At 47.6% G+C, this 20,937-nt stretch overlaps 1 protein-coding gene across 2 annotated transcripts in view; it reads left to right on the top strand.

The window, feature by feature from the left end:
• The first annotated feature begins 871 nt into the window (after positions 1-871).
• Positions 872-20,937, top strand: part of PRKCB (protein kinase C beta) — a 378,634-nt gene continuing 358,568 nt past the window's right edge. For both annotated transcript variants that reach the window (XM_006071162.4, XM_006071161.4), the window contains exons 1-2: positions 872-1,207; positions 2,211-2,242. In XM_006071162.4, the coding sequence (XP_006071224.1) occupies positions 1,035-1,207; positions 2,211-2,242 (205 nt within the window). In that variant the 5' untranslated portion in view covers positions 872-1,034. The remainder of the gene's footprint in view (positions 1,208-2,210; positions 2,243-20,937) is intronic.

Here is a 20,937-nt window from a genome sequence, read left to right as displayed (position 1 = left end):
TGTGCTATGCTGTATGTCCTTATTAGTTATCTATTTTATATACAGTAGTGTATATATGTCAAGCCCAATCTCCCAATTTATTCCTCCCTCCACCTCCCCACTCCCTTTAATGGCCCCATTTTACAGTTGACAGAAACTGAGTCTCTTTGTGGAGGGGATGGACAGAAAGTAGGGAGTTTTCTTCTAAACGATCAGGCGAGCAAAGCCAAGAATTGTCTTCGTGGTCGAGTTAGACGTGTATATATAAAATAATGATTGCTCCTCCCTTCCCTCTGCAGTACGTGTGTGCGTCTTTGTGTGTGTGTGTGTGTGTGGAGCCACAGGCCTTTCCGAATGAGTGACAGCGGGAGCCCGTCCCTCCAGGAGCCGCGTGCAGAGTGACCAATGGCACAGATAGGCTGTGGATGGGTACCAGTCTCTGCAGAAGCCCGGTTGGAAACCGTCGCACCCACCCTTTCCACTCCCCACCATTCACCCTTTTCCTCCCGCTCCCCCCACCCCCCACCCCAGCTCCATCAGTCTTTTTCCGCTCTCGGTTCCCCCGGGCGCACCCAAGGTGCTTATCGCCTTCTTGCAATCCAGGCCGAGGACAGGGTCGGGGGTGCGCGGCGCGGGGGGGCCGAGGCTCAGGTCTGGCGGTTCCAGACTGCGGTCCCCGGCGCCGCCGCAGCGCTGCGGCTGAGAACGCCTCGCTGGGAGGCCGGCAGCCTCGGGGTGCTAATATGTAAAGCAGCTGGCGGCGCTGGGCGGGGCCTGGAGGCGATGCAAATGAGGGAGGCGGGGTCTGCCCGGGGCTCCGCCCCCCTCCCCCGCAGCTGGGGCCAGCGGTGCCAAGCGCAGCTGGACTAACAGCGGCAGCTGGGCGAGTGACAGCTCCAGCTCCGCGCGCCGCGGCCGCCAGAGCCGGCGCAGAGGAAGCGCCCGCGGCCCCTGGCGCCTAAGCGGCCACCTCCTTCCGCGCCTCCCGGGCCCGCAGCCCGCGGTCCCGCGGCCCCGGGCCGGCACTTCTCGGGCTCCGGCTCCCCGCGCGCAAGATGGCTGACCCGGCCGCGGGGCCGCCGCCGAGCGAGGGAGAGGAGAGCACTGTGCGCTTCGCCCGCAAAGGCGCCCTCCGGCAGAAGAACGTGCACGAGGTGAAGAACCACAAATTCACCGCCCGCTTCTTCAAGCAGCCCACCTTCTGCAGCCACTGCACCGACTTCATCTGGTGAGAGCGCGCCGGCGCAGGGCACCTTCTCGGGGCCCCGAGGGCAGCGCCGCGCGCGCGGGGACCCTTGTCCGCGTCCCCCCTCCGCCCTGCGCCTCCGAGGAAGGAGAAGCCCCACATCCCCGGAGCTCCCCGCTGCGGACCCTTCTGCCCTGGACTCCCTGGTGGACGGTCCTGCGGCTTCCCGCTCCCCCGGGTCCCAGACAGCCGACCGCGGGGTGCCTCCTGCCCTGTCTCCCTCCCAGCCGCCTCGGAGCGCCCTGGGGCCGCGGCGCGGACGGCTGTCCCTCCCCGGGAGGGCAGCGTCTCTAGTGCCTTTTCTCACGGGGTTCCCTGTCCCTCCGCCTCCTTCCGGGCTCGAGGCACCCTCACCCCCCTTCCCTCCTTTCCGGGGGCAGCGCCCTGAGTGTCCTCTCTCTATCTCCCTGCGGGCACAGGGCATCCTTTCCTCCTCCTCCGTGTCTCCGAGGGCAGCGCCCTGTGTTATCTCTTTACTGCTCCTCCCTGTGGGCCTGGGTTCTCCTTTCCACTCCTCGGTTTCCCGGTGCACATCACTGCGGGAACCCTCCGGTCCCCGGTCCCTCTGGGCATGGGGAGTCCTCTTTAAGTCCCTGTCCTCCCGGGAACACCACCGCCGCGGGGGCTCTGCCAGTCTCCCTCCCGATGCGTCTTTTTCTTTTCTCTTTCTCCGAGGGTACGCGGGCATCTCTGTGGGCAGATCTCCTGCCTGCCCTCCGCCCCCACCACGACGGAAACGCTCCCCCAACCCCGCCACCTGGTGGTCGCAAACTCCTCTCTCTGCCTTTTGAGGGGAGATGGAGGTTACCGCTGAACTCCTACCTTCCCCCTCCCCCTGAAAGGCGGAAGACTCTTGGGCACCCGCCTGTGGCTGGGAGGTTGCACCTGGGCCAGAGGGGCAGGGGAAGTGGGGTGACTCTGCGGGGGAACTAACCGGCGGCTGGGCCCCTCGGGCTGTCTGACATGCCTCCTTCTGCCTTTGCAGGGGCTTCGGGAAGCAAGGATTTCAGTGCCAAGGTAGGCTGTGGGGTTCTGGCCCATTTGTGCAAAGAGAAGGTAAAAAAAGACTTCCTAGAAGTGACTGAATTAGGCAGAGAGTGAAGGCACCACGGCTGTCAGAGTGACCTCCCAAACTAGGAATTCATCACCACAGAAAGGTCTTGTTAATACAAGGGGTGCTGTATGTGGGGCAGAGATGCTCCATCCAGGAAGGGCTGGTGGGGCTGAGAGGCCCCGCTGGCTGAGGAAGTGTATCCACCCTTTCTCCCTTCCTGCAGCTATCTGAAGAGTGAACCTGTCCTGCCTGGTCAGTTCGCCAGATAGGTGCATGCATGAGTGCTAAGTCACTTCAGTCATGTCCAACTTCTTGCGACCCCATGGACTGTAACCCACCAGGCTCCTCTGTCCATGGGATTCTCCAGGCAAGAACACTGGAGTGGGTTGCCTCCAGGGGATCTTCCCGACCCAAGCATCGAACCTGCATCGCTTACCTTTCCTGCATTGGCAGGCAGATTCTTGACCACTAGCGCCACCTGGGAAGCCCCTCCCTACCGATTCCTGCTCTCATGCCTTTCCACATCCCTTGCCCCATGGAGGTCTCTACAGGTGGCCTCTGCCTCTGCAGATGGTGTATCCCCTAGAAAGGTGACCGTGATTGTCCCCTGGGCCTCTGCCCTCTCTGAAGAGGTGGTTCCAGATGGAGTGCTTCTCAGATCCTGGTTTAAATTGCCCTTTCTCTCTTCCGGCTAGGTACAGGAAGACTCCAAGTGACTGCTTACCTGGGTCCTTGCATCAGGCCTGAGATCCTTGACCCTAGCCAGGGATGCCCAGCCTAGGGGTGACTCGACTGTCGCTGGCTGCAGATTCTCTCTCCAGATGCCAAATCACCTATAGTCTTGTTTAGCCCTTAGGGTGTCAAACATTTTTTTAATTTGATGTCAACATTTTAGAACTGAAGATTTCACAAACGTATCTGACTTTGCAGCTTCAAGTTTGCTGACTGTTGGTCCCACTTTCTTTTTAGAACTACCATTTGGAGCTGAGAGCAGCTGTTTTCATAGGCAGGGTGCACATTCACCATTTTGTCTCAATCGATCGCGACCAGGCCTGCTTCACCCAGTTTTGGCCCCTGTAAAGCATTTGAGTTTCAACCTCTGGTCTGGAAAGTGCCCGTTTTTAGACCAGCTATGGCTGAGTTTGGTGAGAAATGTCACATTTCTGGGGAATGTCTTAGGGACCAGTTGATTGCCCTGATAAGCTGGGCAGAGATCAGGGGAAGAAAGTATTTGAATATTAAAGAGTCTGAGATGTGACTTAGCACTGACTGACAGTTTAGTTGTAGCACCTCCACCCTCCAGAGAAAGTAAAGTGATCCCTGGTGAGTGTGGGTGGCATTGTCAGTTGTACAGAATGCTTGCAGCGTGGCACTGCTTTCTTCTGAGACTTGTATGTCCTCTAACCTGAAATCTGAGCAGAGCCCGCTTAGCTGGTGAGTGTCATAGACCCCCCATCCCCCTCCTCCTTTACCAGGATTTGGAGCCCCAGTTTTACACACTGCGTGAGAGGATTTCCCACATCCCTTTAAATGGCAACATTTTGGTTCTGGTGCAAACTGTTGGATTGTTTTCTAGAACGTTAACCCCTCGAGCAGAATGCCAGTGGTGTCTTAGCCCAGGAACATGTAGATCTTTGAGGTTACCTCTCACTTTCATGAATCAGTTTCTGTCTTTGTGGCTTGCTGAGGTCCAGGGTGATTTTTAAACATTTTTATGCAGCTTTTCTATCCCAGCTGCTCTGCAGTTATTAACGATGGGAATGTTGCTTGCAACATGCAGTTAATGATACATCTGAAGCAGGAGATCCTTTTATTCAAAGAAGGAACAGTGGTCAGCATTTTCTGGTGCAGCTATTAAGGCAGAATTAAAGTTTCTAATGAAACATGGCAGCTTAAGAGGTCGCCATGCTTAATTTTTTAAATCGCTTTTCTTTATCTCCTCTCCAGGCAATGTAGGGTAGTGGGCATGTGCACAGCCTGTCAGGCTATCACTGTGGCTTGGAATCTTGGCCTGAGACTTCGCAGCTGTGTTACTTAGCCTCTTTGTACCTCAGGCTCTTCATTTATAAAATGGGTACAGTAACAATACCTACCTTTAAAAATTGCTAAGTGGCTCCAAGTTGTTAACAGTATGTAAGATGCTTGGACCAGAGGTCAGCACAGACTAAGCACTCAGAAGATATCATCTCCTAGGATTGTCTCCAAACTAAACTAGTGGTGGGGCAGCTTTGTGTAAGAGGAGACTGGGCTGCAGGGTTACTTTGCTATGAAACCAGCTGCCATGTGAGAGTCAAAATCCAGCTGTGAACATGTGGCCCCCTTGTGTTGCTGCTTTGCTCATATATGCCAACTGGGCTGGATGGGAAGGAGCAAGAGAGGGGAAGGGGCAATTTGACAGCCCTTGAAATTGAGTTGTTTAGGACTTCATGCTTAGGGATATTCAGGAAAGGGAAAGATTATCCTCTTATCCTGGGGTTTCCTTGGTGGCTCAGTCAAGAATCTGCCTGCAAGACAGGAAACCTGGGTTCGATCCCTGGGTCGGGAAGACCCCCTGAAGAAGGGAATGGCAACCCACTCCAGTATTCTTGCCTAGAGATTTTCAAGGACAGAGGAGCCTGGTGGGCTACAGTCCACGGGGTCGCAAAGAATTGGACACGGCTGAGCAACTAACACTTACTCCTTACTTAAGATTGTTCTCAGATATGCTCAGAATTACCTGGGACTAATTTTGGAACCTCAGAGCTATTCCTTATTCAAGCGTTTTTGGCACTGCGTATTTCCTCAGGGTGAATCTAATTAAAATGGGATCAGCATTGCATAGAAAATGCCTAAGGTTTTATTCTGTCACCAAAGTCAGAAGTCCAAAGGCCAGGGTCCTGTCTTCTTTTCAGTTTTCCACTCTACAACCCCAGAAGTGAAAATTATCTCATGGTTCAAGAAGGATGCTGGACTATCCAGTCATCACATCTTTATTTCAGCCAACGGTAGGAGGAATGGTAAAGGAAGGCGAAGGACACATGAACAGGAAGTTGCCTCTTACACTTCTGCCTGAATGCTATTAGCTAGAACTTAATCAAATACCCACACCCTGCTGCTGCAAAGGAGTGTGTGGGAAATGTCATGTTAATTTCAGGTAGCCCTAGTCCCAGCTAAAAGCTAGGGTGGGGGGTTTTCCATCTCAAAAATAGAAGGGACTGGGGATCCAGCCTCTGCCATTCTTGGGTAGGAGGTGTGTAGGATGATCATAAGGCAAGGAAACCACTGAGCCCCAGGCTCCATGGTGCTGCCATGGAAATTGGGGATGCTAAGATGGAAAGTCCATAAACCACGGGAAATAGTAAATTTGTGTGTGCTCAGGGAGCTGAAGAATAGATTTTCTTGCTTTTGTACAAAAATCTAGATTGACTGCCACATAATTTCTCCTGTTTTGTTTCCACTTTCTGTATTTTCTATAAGACCATTCTCGGTGAGGTAGTTTAAGAATGTCTCTGGTGACAGGGGACTGGAGCTGAGAATCTCTATTATGAAACTGCCTAAATTCTGAATAAGAAATAGGATCCCTCAGATAAGCAAGGCAGACTTGTCTCTGTAGCATTCTTTAGAGGAGCTGCCCACCTGCCGTTTGTGCCTTAGTTGTAATTGAGACAAGGCTTTGGGTGGAATTACTCTTACCCCAAGAAGCTTTTGCAGTTTGGCAGAGAAGGAAAAAAAAGTTTTTTTTTTAAAGGAAGTGACATCATTAGAAATAGGGAGACAATAAAATACAGAGATTTAGAATTCCTAGCATGTGGTTGGAGTCAGAAAGAACTGGGTTTGAATCTATGCTCTGACACCTACAACTGTGTAAAGTCGGGCAAGGCTTCCATATGTCGTGGCCTCAGTTTGCTCAGCTGTGAAATGGGCTGATAGTACCTACCTTATAGGGTTATGGTGAAAAGTAACGAAGTGGTACAAGAGAAGTATCCACTGTTGATAATTCTAAGTTAGATGAAAATTATTACTTCTTTAGCTGTAGGGAACTGTGTCAAAAGGGGACAGAGTTAATACGGGAACTCATTAAATGACTATGTGACTTTCATGTATTTAGGTGGGTTTTCTTCTTAGGTATGTTTCTTTGTAGACTTCAGGTGACACCAGTGAGTCTGGCCCCAGACAGCCAGCTTGCTTAGATTATATTTTCTCACCCTTCTTGTGAGAAAAATCTAAACTTCCCATGGACTCGCTAGAAAAACCCCAGTGCTCTAATTTTCTGACTATGAAAACCTAGCATTGATGATTATAATGAATAAACCAGCTGTCCCCTTTCCTGCATAGATTAGAAACTGTGTTTTTAAGCCTTTTTAAATTTTTATTTTTTATTGAATTACAGATGATTTACATGTTGTGCAAATCTCTGCTGTACAGCAAAGTGACTCAGCTACACACATATAGACATTCCTTTTTAAATATTCTTTTCCATTATAGTTTACACAGGATATTGAATATAGTTCACTTGGCTTTTTAAAAACCTTATAATAGACATTATTCTTAAAATCCCCAAAGTATTGCATGAATCCAGTCATTGCTGGTTTCATCAACATTGACTTTATAGGATTCAAGTTTATTTTAGTCTGTAGTTAGCACATAGAAATTAGAATATGTACTTTTTAAAAACAACAAAGATGAATCAAACGTTCATTTTATTTTTGGCATATTTTTTCCCTAGGAACTTATGATGTCTTCAAGTTCACATTGAACTTTCTCAGTAAAATCATTAATAGGGCCCCCCCTATTTTTGGCCATGCTATGCAGCATGTGGGATCCTTAGGTCCCCAACCAGGGATTGAACATGCACCCCCTGCATTGGAAGCATGGAGTTTTAACCACTGGGCCACCAGGGAAATACCAAGAGGGCCTTTTTGTGTGTACAGTCACATATGAGGCTACAGGTTACTGGAGCCTCTATTATTCTACTTCTCTCCCTTCCCAGAAGTAGATCCCAGAGGCCTGTGAGTGAGACTCCACTTATCTCTTGGCTTCTTCTGAATGTGTTCTAGGGGTCCCAGGTGGATAAAAGGCACAGGCTTTTTGAATTTGTGTTTGTTGCTTTGACTTTTTATTTTTTCCACCTGAAATGGGATTTGGGGCTCAAAGTCCCAAATGAAGTAAAAAATTTTAAGGGTAGATTAATGCTGGATCTGAACAAGAAGAAAGGTTGATTTGTTGAAAAGGCAGCAGCCAATTCATTTTGAGCTGTAGAGCACTCAGGGAGAGCTTGACGCTTGGTCACTGGGCAACAGAATGCCTTTCTAAGTAAATATGGAAAATATGACCTTTGAAAATCTAGTTGATATGATATACCGGTTATTAGAAACTCATTAAAAAATATATTATTTCTGAGTACCAGTGATACTCCAAGTACTGCCCGGAAGCAGATGTAGCATGCTTATGGTGTATTTGGGTCAGTAAAGAAAAAGATTCAGAAAACTTAACTGGTCAAAAGATAAACCAAAGGTTTGAAAATAATTTGTACATGTTCTTGCTGTTGGGGTCTCTTTCCTCTGCCTCTGTCTCTTTCTCTCTATCTTTTTGTTTCTGTCTCTGTCTCTCTCTACATATGCACACAGGTACACACACATGTGCATATACACATAAATAGACCAGTATATCACAATTTTGATAATGTGTCTCCTTTAGATGCTTTTCAGCTACAAGTAGTTAAATTATTAAATACAATTTTAATCCTCTGGTCTTTTGTCTTTGCAGTCCAATTAATTCCTGGGTTGGAGAGGGGAACCAGCTGAGAATTTCATTATCTGTAAGCTCATGTTTTCAAAAGCGTGGCCCCTTATCGTTCTTGGCATTTGATCTAATTGCAAGGATTCTTTGACATCATTCATCCTGTGTCTTCATTGAAATTGTATAATGCTTCGCAGAAAGTTCTGTTGGATAGAGCTGCCTTAGACCCTAGCAGTAGGTTTCACAATAATCCTAATGTGAGCGGACTCTGGGAGATTGGGATGGACAGGGAAGCCTGGCGTGCTGCAGTCCCTGGGGTCACAAAGAGTTAGACGTGACTGAGCGACCGAACAGCAAATGTGAGCGCATTTAACTTAACTTTGTCAACTCTTAACTCTTCTTAATATGAAATACCAAATTTAAGATTAAAAGAAAAGAGGACATAAAAACTGAGAAAAGATAAGAAAATGGATAAAATTAGAGAGAAAAGAGGCAGGTGAGAAGGGGATTTGGTGATGAGGTGGGAAGGAGGCCCTGCTTACCACTTGGTCCAGCACTTGCTTATGTTCTAAAGACACATACCAGAAACAGATGAGGCTTCACTGGTCCCCATCGGAGTGGATCCAGAGAGACCCCAGGGAAATAGCAACCTTGTGTCCTTCTCATCTTTCTTTTTAGACATTTATCTTTATGGGGGGTTGTGTTTAAAACACACACGGTTAAAAAATAAAGTAATACAAAAGTAAAAAAAAATTGTGTGATAGACTGTTGACCTTTTTATAGCATTCACAAAATCCAGAGCGTTTACATGTGGCATTTGGAGGTGTGACGAATGCTTGGAAATCTGGTGGGAAATTTGTCTATTTACCACATCCATCCATCCATCCTTCCTTCCTTCCAAAAAGTATTCACTCATTAAACTCCCTGTGTCAGGAATTATGTTAGATGGCAGGAGCACAATGGTGAATGAGATTGAGAAGATTCTTATTGTCGTGGGGCTTCCAGTGTAATGGGAGAGATAAGACGTTCTATTGATACAAATCATGCAGCAATGTTTAATTTCACTCTTGTTAGAAAAACATATCATATATTAATGCATATATGTGGAGTCTAGAAAAATAGTAAAGATGAACCCATTTCCAGGGCAGGAATAGAGATACAGATGAAAGAACAGACATGTGGGCAAAGAGGAGGGGAAAAGGGAGGGTGGGACGACTTGGGAGACTGACTGACATATATACACTGCTTTGCGTAAAAGAGCTAGTGGGAACCTGCTGGAAAGCACAGGAAGCGCAACACGGTGCTCTGTGAAGACCTAGAGGGCTGAGATGGGATGGGTGGGAGGGGGGTCCAGAGGGAGGGGATCTGTGTGCACATATAGCTGCTTCCACGCTGCGTCCACACTTCATTGTGCAGCTGAAACTAACACACCATTGCAAAGCTATTATACTCCAATAAAAAGCTTCTTTCTTGTTAGACTTTGAAGGGGATGTTCAGGGTGCTGTGGGGGCATGTAGGGGATGCTAGCCTATGTAACAGTTGGGGTGGAGTCAGGGAATTAAACATCAAACAACTTCTCATTCTTTGAGGTAATCTGAGAAAGTCTGAGGTGTCAAGGAACTGGAGCTAAAAAATCTGTATTGTGAAGCAGCTCATATCTTAGATAAAGATACACAGGAGGTCTTATCTCTGTGACATTCCGTGGAGAAGCCCTGAATCTATCTGTGCCTTGGTACGATGAATATTGAGTAGAATTAGACAATTATGTTAAGATGGCTTCTCTCTCAGTTTGACAGAAAACGTTGTCTCTTCTTAGCTAATAACTCAGGTGATGAGCTGGCTTCCTTTTTGTTCAGGGACTGCCGTTTGAGGTTGTTCTAAAGGAGAAAAATCACCATTTCAGAGATGGAGGGGCAAGTCTGAGGCAACAGACTGAGATTAAATAGAGCAATTATACATGTGTGTGTGTGTGTGTGTGTATACACACAGAAATTCTTTTCCATTAGTTCATTACAAGATAGAGAAGTATACAACTGAGTCGCTCTGCTGTACACCAGAAACTGAACATTGCAAATCCACTATATTTCAATTAGAGAGAGAGCAAGCAAAATCTATCAGTGAAAGGCATTTGTGAGCTAAAAGCCAGTTTTCAAGGGCACAAGATTATTTGCATTTTCTGCTGAATACCTTCCTCACCCTGGGTCCATGGCTGATTTCCTATTGCTGGTTCATTCCATTGCTTGGGTGGTGTGTTTTCTCTCGTTGGGAAGATAATTTTTAAGTAGTTTCACAATAAGCAGCATTGATTCACATGTAGAGGAAGATCCTTTGTCAGTTCTCTTTCCATCTTTCTGATTGCTTCAAGAAGAAAGTCTCAGTCTTATAAAAATCTGAGTCCTTTGTAAGTGGTTTTTTTTTTTTTTTTTTTTTTTTTTAATAAAGGGACTACAGGGAATTATAGAAACATACAGGTGTATTAGTTTCTACCTGTAATCCACTTTTAACTAATGTTGAGCCTCATGCTGTTCTACCTCTGGGTCTCATTTCTTACTGGCTCTTCCTCCTTGTGAGTCAGGAAGTGGGGGTTCAGTGTCTTCCCAGAAACGTTTGGTGTTGCAGGGAAGCTGTGTTGCACAGAATTGAAAGGCACAGCAGTTCAGACTCTTGACAGTGTCTCGAAGAGATGATAGCGTTTATTCAGGATGATAGCCTTTATTAATGTTACTGTTATTGTTGCTGTTGTTGCTACCTTTTCTTTTTTACTTTCTCTTTTTATTTTTTAAATAAGGGTATAGTGGTTTTATGGGGCTTCCCAGGGAGCACTAGTGGTAAAGAACCCACCTGCCAATGCAGGAGACGTAAGAGATGCGGATTCAATCCCTGAGTTGGGGAGATCCCCTGGAGGAGGAAATGGCAGCTCACTCCAATATTCTTACATGGAGACTCCCATGTATAGAGGGGCCTGGCAGGCTATGGTCGGTGTGATTGGCAAGAGTTGGACAATGACTGAAGCGACTTAGCATACACACATAGTCGCTTTACAGTGTTGTGTTGGTTTCTGCTGTACAACAAATGGAATCAGCTATGTGTGTGTGTGTGTCCTCTCCCTCTTAGACCTCCCTCCCACCCTCTTCCCCATCCCACCCCTCTAGGCCATCACAGAGCACCCAGATGAGTTCCCTGTGCTATGCTGCAGGTTCCCCTAGCTATCTATTTTACACATGGTAGTGTATATATGTCAGTCCTAGGAATTGTCCTTTGCTTGCTTGTCTATGTCTTTTGGATGTCTCTTTCCCCTGTAGCCCACATGCAAAAATTTGCCCTACTGGATCAGAAGGGGAACTCAGATCCAGACTAGAAGGGTTCTGGTCCTCCTTATTGAGTCTTGGCATTCGCTTAGTAAACAGAAATTAACTTTGCTCAACAGTAACAATGTTCCTGGGGGAAATTCTAGACTCTTCTTTCACCTTGCCACTGCCCACTGCCCAGTTAACCAAACTTTGCATCTCTAGATAGGCAGTAAAAATTGGACTTGCTAGTGAAGGCTCAGAAATCAAATAGACACGATTTCCTATCCTGGCTTTGTCTTTCCATGGCCTTGTGACCCTGGGCTGGTGAAATATGATCCTGCCTTTATACACCTATCCTGATAGCTCAGTTGGTAAAGAATCCACCTGCAATGCAGGAGACCCTGGTTCAATTCCTGGATCGGGAAGATCTGCTGGAGAAGGGATAGGCTATCCACTCCAGCATTCTTGGGCTTCCCTTGTGGCTCAGCTGGTAAAGAATCCACCCTCAATGTGGGAGACCTGGGTTTGATCCCTGGATTGGGAAGATCCCCTGGAGAAGGGAAAGGCTACCCACTCCAGAATTCTGGCCTGGAGAATTCCATGGACTGTATAGTCCATGGGGTCACAGAGAGTGGGAAAAGACTGACTTTCACTTTCACTTTCACATCTGTCTATCCGTCTACCCATTTACCCACCAATCCATTCCTCTGTCCACCCAGCCGTTTTTCCGTTCCATCATCCATCCATCTATCCATCCAGCCATTTCCCCATCCATCTGGCCATCTGTCCATCTATCCATTCATTCAGTAAATATTCATTGAGTGCCTACCATGAATCGGGTACTGTTCTAGGAACTAAAACTAGACCAGGAAAGGAGCCAGAGCCCCTGCCCTCAGGGACATTTATTGGAAGAACAGCAATTAAGTAACTTAGAAGAAATACATTGTATAACATCAGGTTGCAGTATGGGCTTTGGAAAGAAAGAAGACACTGTGCTTGCCCTTGAAAATCTCTCTGGTCTTTGGAGGGGAGAAGAGAACAGCAGGACCAGTTACTTCCGGTACATAAATGAGAAGTATTACACCAAGGGTGTGAAAAGGCTTTGAATGACATCCGTACTCCTGGGAGGAGAGGAGAAGATTCCACACTGGAGCTGACATTTGGGAACAATCTTCCAGCAGGAGTGGGAGTTCCTAGATTGACAGGGGGTGAGGGCTGGGGTGGGTGTTTCGGGCAGAGGAGAGCAACATGGAGCCCTGGAAGAGTGAACGGGGCTCCGGCGGGAACAGGAAGTGGGGGGTGTGTGTGCAGGAGGAGCTGGTGGGAGGGCAACGTCATGTGGGGGGCTGGGGCGGGGGGTGTCTGGACCTTGTGAAGGAGCATAGTGACTAGGAAGTGACTGTTGTCATTGCTGTAGAGCGGGATGTGTGGGGGTGAGTGAGATGGCCAAATGTTCGAAAAAGAGAATTTGATGTATTCTGAAACCGTAATTGCTGTGACTCAGTTCCTGAAATTCCAGGCTGGTGGGGTTGGAGGTCAGATAAGAGAAACTGAAATGACCATTTAGAAGCAGTGGTGGCGTTGATGGGCGGGGGGCGGGGGTGGGGTGGGGTGGTGGAGGGTGTGTTCCCAGAGCCTGGAGGGGCTGCTGCTATTTTTCACATCCTAAAGAGACATTTGGATTTTCGTGTCAGTCATATTGTTGATGATTCTATTTTGGGAGGTGGTTACTGGGTTATTTTTATGGTTCTAACAATAGGGATATCACTCTTTGCTGCATCTTTAATTGTAGAAGGCCAAAGAAATGATGTCTCTAGAAGGAATCCTCCTACTCCTTTTCTCCTCTCCTGCTCTCACGCACCCAGCTCGTGTTTATTGAGCACATGTTCCACTGGAGATAAAGGATTTGTGCTTTGGAGACAGGATGGCGTCAATATAAATCTTGGCTTCTTTTTTTTTCTGCCGGGTGGCACGTGCAATCTTAGTTCTCCAACCAGGGATGGAACCCATGCCCCCTGCATCGGAAGCACAGAGACTTAACCACTGGAGCACAGGGAAGTTCCTATATCTTGGCTTCTTATAGTGGGCTTCCCAGGTGGTGCAGTGGTAAAGAATCCACCTGGCAATGCAGGAGACGCAAGAGATGCAGCTTCGATCCCTGGGGTTGGAATGATCTCCTGGAGTAGGAAATGGCAACCCGCTTTTACCTGGACAGTTCCACAGACAGGGAAGCTGCCGGGCTACAGTCCATGGGGTCGCAAAGAGTTGGACACGATGGAGCAAATGAGTACACACATATGGGACCTTGATCATGTTGCTGAAGCTCTTTGAGCTTTTGGTTTTTTCAGAGGTCAAAGGCTGTCATTAGAACCTAGTTTATAGGGCTCATGGCTGGTGTTTCCTGAGCTCCTTGCTGATACACAGTAAGTACTTGATAAACAGAATTGATTCCATTATTACCACGGCTGGACTCTGTCTTGTCCTTAACTCAGTCTGTCATCTTGTTGGGAGGCAAGATGAACGCTCCCGAGTCAAGGACATGATGCAAGAATGAAGGTGCTTACGTGTCATGGTCAAGAGCACTCGGGGAAGCCGACAGTGAATTTGAGGGTGGAGCGCTCAGCTGCGGTCAGAGAGGCGATTTGAACGAGGCTGAGCTCAGTGCTTTCTGTGCTAGCTTCCTGGCTTTCAATGCTTTCATTGGCGGCAAACCTCAGAACTGAAATTGAAATTGAATTGAATTGAAATCTGTGATTGCCCCACCTGCTGCCTCATTTTGAAAACATGTTGATGGCATTTCAATTTTAAATAGATTTCGGACCAGTTTCCCTTTAAACTCTGGGGGTCCCTTTAGGCTGTGGGTGGGATGTCTACCGTGCCCTTTGAAGAAGACTCCTATATAATGTAGGTGAAGGTAGAGAGGGAGGTCTGCAGGACTGTCTCTTGTCTGGATGTGATGGTGGGGGTGCTGATTCTTATGGAATAGCCCTATTTTGAAGACCTTCCCTCCCTAAAGGTGGGGTCCGTTCTTTAGAGTTTAGGCAACGTGGCAAAGGAGAATTTTGACAGTTATCTGGATTTTTTGTGTGCCTGGAAAAATGTATGGTTGGAGGTATTAATAATTCTATCTGGGGCAACATTATTCTTTGGGAAGCAGCGTTGGCATATAGAATGGTGAAGGACCATTTTCCATTTTGGTTAGAGGTCCATCTTTTTGGTGGCTTGCTCTTCGTTGTTCCAGGATTAAGTCAGCATCCTTAACATCTGCCTTCTCTGGGCCCTCACAAGCCTCTCTTTGAACCACACTGCAACTTGAATTTCACTTTCTAGCTGAAGACTCCAGCTGGTCTTGCTCAGTGTGACACAGCTCTGCCCAGCCCAGGGCTTTTGCACATGTTCTATCTTGAGCCTGAATTGCTCTCCCCTCTCCTCTGACCCCACTACCCTCCTACTCATTGTTCAGAATTTAGTTCAGCTGTCACTTCTTCAGAGAAGCCTTCCTTGATCTTCCAAATCAGGTTCTCCCCTGGTACAACCTCATAACCCCTTGTCACTTTCACATTTTCTAAGAAAAAAATATTCATTTATTTATTTAGCTGCATCAGGTTCTAGTTGCCTCTCGTGTGACCTCCCTTGCGGCACCCAGGCTTCTTTCTAGTTGTGATACGTAGGGGCTCAGTAGTTGCTGTGTGTGAGCTTAGTTGCCCCACGACATGTGGAATCTTATTAATAGTTCCCTGACCAGGGATTGAACCTTTGTCCCCTGCGTTAGAAGATCGATTCTTAACCACTGGACCACCACAGAAGCCCCTCCATATTCTAATTGGATGTTTATTTGACTGTTGAGTGTTCGTCTTCCCCACTAGAATATAAGTTTCCAGAGAGGTGGGACTCCATCTCTCTCACTTCCTGCTGTTCCGAGAGTACCCAGATCCATACCTGGCACATGGTGTGTATTCGTAGATACCTTTTAAATAAACGAATGGTATGGGGAACGTAAGTCCTCTGAGGGAGTCATTTGATTTGGGTTTTAGTGCTAGTTTTGCTGTAGCTTGTAGTTTTCCTAAAGAGCAAATCACTTCCTGGTTTACAGGCTCTGATCATTTTTGTTTGAACAACAACAACAAAAATTGTCCTCATTAAAGCCTGTTGAGGAGTGATTTTCAGAAGTATGTGAATGCTTCAATCTTAACCTCAGCTTTGGCCATGTTTCTTGGTAAAGACAAAGAGTTTCTCCGCTGAAGTCCCTGACTTTAGGACCCTGGTAGGCTAGAGTGACAATAATTTCCTTTAACAGTATATAAACTGGAAGCTACTAAAATGGCCATCAGCAGTGCACAGTGGAATACTGTACAGTATCAAGAGTGAGTAAACTCCAGCTGTATAAGACACGGATGACTAGCAAAAAAGGCCAGATGCACAAGAGTATGTTCCGTAGAATTCCATGTACTTGAAGTTCAGGGACAGATGAAAGTAGTCATCTGTAGTAATCATAGGTGATAGCAGGTAGGATGGTGATTACCTACAGGAAGACTGGTGGGGACTAAGAGGGGACACCAGGGTATGGGCGATGTTGTTTCTTGATCTGGGTGCTGGTTACATGGTGGGTTCAGATTATGACCATCCATTGAGCTGCAGACTTGTACCCATCTTCTCTTATGATATTACACTTCAACAAAAACATTAAAAAAACATTGAGCTTTGGAAATTTCCTAGTGGTCCAGTGGTCAGGACTCTGCCCTTTCACTGCTGAGGACATGGGTTCAAGCCCTGGTTGGGGAAATAAGATCCCACAAGTCATGTGGTGCAGCCAAAAAAAGCACAGAGCATTAAGTCACTGAGAATCTGAGAAATGTTAGTGGGGACTTTTTCAGTTCTGCACACAGAAGTGAAATCTGTAGGGGAGACAAGCACCTTCTGGAGTCAACCACAGAGGGATGGTGCCGTTTGCCTTCTTGGGGGGACATCTGCTTTTCATTTCAATGTTGCCCATCCATTGCAAACTGTAGAACAAGGAAGCCAGGGCATCCTGACAGTTTTCCCACCCAGTAACGCGGCTCTGTTATTACCAGGAGAACTTGAGCTCATAAACTACTTTTCGGGCTTGCATTTAAAACGTTCTCTCTTTGCTAAGGTATTAGTCAGAATCTGTGAAAGCTGCTGTAACAGATAAGCCCTGACAGCTTTGTGGCTCGACGGGAAGCATCATTTCTCACTCGTGGCACAGATCCACTGCAGGCGATCCTGGTCAGGCAGCCTCCCTCCCAGTCACCCAGGTCACTCGCCACTGGGCAGGAGGATGGGGAAAGGGAATATGAGAAAGCACACTCATTTCACAGCCACTTCAGCCTAGAAGGGAATGCATATTGCTTCTGCTCACATTCTCTTGGCTGGAGCTTGGGCACAGGGGTGTGTCAACCTCAGGGGGTCCTGGGATGTGTCGACCAGCTCGGGAGTAAAAACAAATGGATGCCTGCTGAGAAACAGCGAACCCTGCTCAAGCCCCCAGAGCCATGGTTTCCTTTGACTTCCTTGGAGCTGAGGTATTCGATTTTACCTCTAACTTGACTTCTTTAAACCTGAGAAGTGAAATGCTAGATCTCTTTATCTCATCAAATACAGGAGGGGATGTTTAGGGGAGAACACAGTCTGTTTGTGTTGCTAAGGATGAAATAAAGAGACACTCTTTTTTGCTTTTAGCTGGCAGAACAATCTGGTTCTTGTCAGAATTTCCAGTTTTCCAGCCCGTCAGAATTCTTGCCGCTTCTGGTTGCCCGTGGACATCGCAGACACTTTGGTTTGAGTCAGAGATGAGCTCACTCAGTTACTTCTTTGGAAAAGGCTTTTGCTCATTCGTCATCTCTCCTATGGAAGAATCCTTTGGTGGTTCTACTTTTGGATATTTGACCGGACACAATTACCTGGTGTTTAACAAACCACCCCAGTCCTTAGTGGCTTCACACCACCACTGTTTTATTTAGCTCATGTTTCTGTGGGTTAGTACCTTGGGCTGGGCTCAGCTGGGCGGTCCTTCTGGCCCAGGTGAGGATTGGCTGCTCGTGTCTGGGGCCCCGGCAGGCACACCTGAGACCTGAGGCTTTTCTCCAGGTGGCCTCATCTTCAGTGGGCTGGCCTGAGCTCGGCCACGTGCTGGTGGGTGCATGCCCAGTGCATGAGGAGCAGTCACAGGGCCTCTTGAAGTTTAGGCTCAGAACTTGCACAGTGGCACTTCTCCCATATTCTCTTAGTGAAAGTAGGTCACACCACCCGAGAAATACGGGAAGAAAGAAAAGGGGAGGAGCCTCTTCCTCTTGATGGGAAAAGCCACAAAGATCGTGTGGCATTTTGGGGAACCCTAGCAGGCCAGTTTCACTGTGGCCCTCATGACTCCTTAGCGCCGGTACAGTGTGCATCTGCCAGACGGAACTCGAATCTGTGGCGGGTCCCAGGTGAGCTTTGCTGTGTGTCGTGTCTGTCTCTGGGACCCCATGGACTGCAGCCTGTGTCTGACTCTTTGGAAGCCCGTGGACTGTAGTCTGCCAGGCTCCTCTGTCCATGGGATTTCTCAGGCAAGAATACTGGAGTGGGTTGCCATTTCCTTCTCCCAGGGATATTCCCGACCCAGGGATCAAACCTGCGTCTCCTGTATTGGCAGGTGGGCTCTTTACTGCTGAGCCACCAGGAAAGCCCACTCACCGCTTAGACATCATAAAAGGACTCAGGTCACAGAGAAATGAAAGGGCCAAATGCTTTATGTAAAGGGCATAGCCCAGGGCTTAGTGCACACGAGGCACTGACTGCTACCACCATCACTACCGAGTATACCACCAAATATTGTCACATTACTATCACCCGGGTCCTGCTGTGGACTTGGCCTACACTAAGTACTTAAGATCCATAGCACGAGGCCCCTGCCACCGAGGAGGGAGAGATTTGAGAAGGAGACAGACATGAGTGAATCCGTGTCATTCCATGTGGCCCATGTGATCGCAGAGCTTCAGTGGAGTGGGATGAGGACTAGGGCTTGAGTTCAGACCTCAGCCCCTCCACTGATCACATGTGAGGGCTTGGGTGCCTTTCTTAACCCCTCGAATCTCTGGTTTCCTCATCTGTGAAATGGAGGTAACAACACAGAGCCTGCCTCCCAGGATGCCGCGTGGATTGAATGAGACCTGGAATGCAAAAACACATGTGATTGCTCCTTAAATGTTAGTTCTGAAAAACAGTTCTCAAAAACATCTTTGAAAAATGTCCTAAAGGTACCATTTTTACTTAAATGTCCTCCTGTGACCCTGGCCAATGTCATTGCAGCTTTGTCTTCAGAGATGGAGATTTGCAGACAGGTGGCTTATAGGGGGAGGAGCTCTTGGGCACAACATCTGTAAGGGAGGGAGGGAAGCAGGGAAGAGAGAAGTTGAACTGCAGTGCAGTTGTTGTTATAGAGGCCGAAGCCAATCTGGTGGCTGGAGCTGTGATGGTCCTTCAGAAATGGGACAGTGGGATCTGCACCAAGTGGGCGCTGGCTGTGGGCTGCTCTTGGGGAGCTGGAATTAACCTGGGCAAGGCAGCTTTCTTCTTCTTTTTCAAATTATTTATTCATTTGTGGCTGTGCTGGGTCTTTGTTTCTGCTTGGGATTTTCTCTAGTTGCAGTGGATGGGGGCTACTCTCTCATTGCATTCGTGGGCTTCTCTTGTTGCGGAGCACAGGTTTCAGGCACACCGGCTCAGTAATTGTGGAGCTTGGGCTTAGTTGCTCCATGGCATGTGGGTTCTTTCTGGACCAGGGATCGAACCCGTGTCTCCTGCATTGGCAGGTGGATTCTTGACCACCGAGCTGCCAGGGAAGCCTAAGGCAGCTTTCTTCTTCAAGGGAGGAGTCCTAGGGAGGACTATGAACCATTGGCCTCCTGAGGGAACTAGTGTCCTGCTCCTGTAGGTGTGAGGAGGGGATCCTCTGCTTCCAGGTGTCTCTTAGAGACATTCCAAATCCTGTCTCCTTGACTGTTAGTAACCTTGTGGGCTTTCATCCTTGGTCCCTTCCCAAAACTGATTTAGTTGCCATGTAGGTTCATAGGCTGTATCTTCCAGCATTGAAATATAGAGAGCCTTAATATAAGTAGGCTTAATCCAAGCAGGACATGGGAATGACTTGCCCATGGTCATCTAGCTACCGGGCAGAGACCTGGTTTATATGCTTCCCCTTATTTCCTTCCACCATGCTCTCCTGAGTCACAGGCGATTCCAGCTTTATTCAAAGCCTGGACTCTGTAACCTTGGTGCCTTGACCTTCACCCTTACACTTTCTTGCAGCTCCACGCTGGGAGGAGTTTTCCTAAATTCCTTTAAATAGGTTTCTTAGACTGTGGATCATCACTCATTAGGGTGTCATGAAATCAATTTAGTAGGTCGTGAACACCGTGAAAAAAATAAACTTGAAAATATCAGAATGCATAACACTCACAACAAGTATGGTTTCATAAAACTTTTATTTCATGTGAACATTTATAGGCATGTGTGAACTGGGCCAGATATAAAATGTGTTTCTCACTGTGGGTGACGGTCAACGTGGTTTGAAAGTCATTGTGAGAAATACAGACATGAGGTCTGGAGGCTCGTGAAATTGACTCTTGAGGTTCATGGACTATTGAGGCTTTACTTATTTCTAGAGATGATGTACGTGCATTGTTTTCAATCCTTTATAATTAGATGTTGTATTCTCATCCCATCCTGCTATCCCAAGATTATTCTAATGATCATCTTTGAGCTTTAAACATATCACTGATGAAAGTTACTTTTCCACATAGAATTCTAAGTGTGGGATAGGAGTTTTTTTTTTTTTTGTAAGTGAAATTATTGGTTTTGATGGAACTGCCTGGCCTGACCTGTCTCTTGGGCGAAGTGTCCCAGTGCTACGTCAAGTGCTGGCAGAGAGCTGTCCTTCTTCCGCAGATGGAGAACTGGTTATCCTGGGGGATAATTTGGGTTGAGGAAGAAGTGTTTTATGAACAGAATCAGCACAGGGGGAGGAAGGAGGAGGTGTTCAGGGGCCTCATGGAGCTGCCGGGAGATGTGGGAAGAGCATGCAGGCAGAGGTGGGCTGTGTCGCCGGGGTGACTCTCTGCCAAGGGCAGCCTCCAGCTGGGCCTTCAGAGGGCTGGGACTCAGGCTGTGTTGCTGTTCTCTGGTATCCTTGATAGGTAGGGGCTCAAATGACAGCTGGCTTCATTGTGTTTCCCTTTGGCTTTCTCTGATTTGGGGCCTAAGGGCCGCGTGGAGGCCAAGGCACTCCAAATGAGACCCAAAAAAAAAAAAAATCAGGTTCAAGAAAAAACAAAAATAAACAAATGGGACCTAATTAAGAAAAAATGGTACTGATGAAACTGTCTGCAGGGCAGTAGTGGAGATGCAGACAGAGAACAGACTTGTGGTCACAGTGGGAGAAGGAAAGAGAGGGACAAACTGAAAGAGTAACGTTGAAACATGTACCTTATATACATTACCATGTGTAAGATAGATAGATAGCCAATGGGAATTTGCTGCATGATGGAGGGACCTCAAGGCTGGTGCTCAGTGACAACCTAGAGGGGTGGGATGGGGTGGGAAGTGGGAGGTGGGAGGTGGGAGGGAGGTTCAAGAGGGAAGGGATATAT

The sequence above is a fragment of the Bubalus bubalis genome, chromosome 24, assembly GCF_019923935.1.
Source record: "Bubalus bubalis isolate 160015118507 breed Murrah chromosome 24, NDDB_SH_1, whole genome shotgun sequence".
Lineage (NCBI taxonomy): Eukaryota > Metazoa > Chordata > Mammalia > Artiodactyla > Bovidae > Bubalus > Bubalus bubalis.
The sequence above is the reverse complement of the archived record's forward strand: the minus strand, read 5'-3'. Positions and strand labels throughout refer to the sequence as shown.